The sequence below is a fragment of the Aplysia californica genome, unplaced genomic scaffold (genome assembly GCF_000002075.1).
Source record: "Aplysia californica isolate F4 #8 unplaced genomic scaffold, AplCal3.0 scaffold00682, whole genome shotgun sequence".
In the NCBI taxonomy this organism is placed as follows: Eukaryota; Metazoa; Mollusca; class Gastropoda; order Aplysiida; family Aplysiidae; genus Aplysia; species Aplysia californica.
In genome coordinates, this window is record NW_004797952.1 from 363,582 (window position 1) to 364,785 (window position 1,204).

At 38.0% G+C, this 1,204-nt stretch overlaps 1 protein-coding gene across 1 annotated transcript in view; it reads right to left on the reverse strand.

The window, feature by feature from the left end:
• The window catches only part of LOC101859044, a gene marked incomplete in the record, with an annotated part of 31,615 nt that overhangs the window by 27,214 nt on the left and 3,197 nt on the right, over window positions 1–1,204 (reverse strand). The window contains 1 exon segment of the mRNA XM_035972407.1: window positions 991–1,120. Coding sequence (XP_035828300.1) covers window positions 991–1,063 — 73 coding nt within the window.

Here is a 1,204-nt window from a genome sequence, read left to right on the forward strand (position 1 = left end):
TACAAAAGAAACGTTTTCTATGCTCAGCATTAGCAGTAGACGATTGGATGATAAGCAAAAGTTATGGTGAAATTGGATGTTATTGGAGCCCATTTTTACAACAAATCACAGGAGGGAAACAGACAGATGTAAATAATATACAGGTATAAGAAAAAGAGAAAAAAACCACTAGCATAAAAGGCGAATTGACGAAAGGGGGAGACAGGGCGCTCACTACGGTTTTCATTTCATTGTTGAAACCATGAAAAAAACTCCTTATGCAGAGATTTATGCTTCACAGTGTAGGTAACAGCAAAACCGTGAAAGAACTGCATAATAACACAGTGTACATCAGACATTTCAGACTCCATTATTGTTTTTTTCTCCATATCGAAAAATGTCTTGCTCTTACAAGCTCAATATCCTTGTACAATTCTTTTCTTTCCAGCTCAAGAGTGTCAGATGAAATACGAGAACTGAGTCTTGTGCTGGCAAGGACAAAAGTCATTAGATCTAGTTTATTATAATATGCTTCTTTTTCTTGGCTTGAACATTTTAAAGTTTTGTTAAAGATGTGGACAGAAGGCCCCATATTACACTTTGCACAGTATATCGAAAGGACTTCCCTTTCATTTCCCTCATAATATCAGCGTTGAAACCTTGGGATGAGCGAATATTTATTCGCTTGTGTATAGCAGGTAAAACTAAAACGGTTTTTTAAAAGTTTTTTTTTTTAAGGGTGGATGGGCCTGAGTTCGAATTTGTGTGGGAGAAATTTTATCACGTATCTCAGCCTTCTTTCTGCTTAAAAGTAGGCGTTCTGTTCCTGTCATCCTTTTGGGCCCTGACAGGCAGAGTCGAAGCCTGCCTCCTACATGACCTAAATTGTATTGATATAATAAACGTAAAAACTCCTACATTAAGAAAAAACAACAGAATTCGAGTGGGGCGGGTTGGTTGGAGGGGGTATAAGGAGTAAATTAATATAATATACATTTTGATAACACTCACGCTGCTGTTGGTTCGACACAGCGACAAGAGCCGCAAAGGAAGCGAAGCAAAGGAAGATTTCCTTGATACCCATCTCGGCTGGTGAATCTGTCCCTTTTTCCTTTGTTCTCTTCGTAGATCAGTCAAGTCTCTGTGTGTAAGGAACAGAAAACAGAACAATGGTATAGCATTTGTAGAAGTATTACATATAATATAGTGTGTGTGTGTGTGTGTG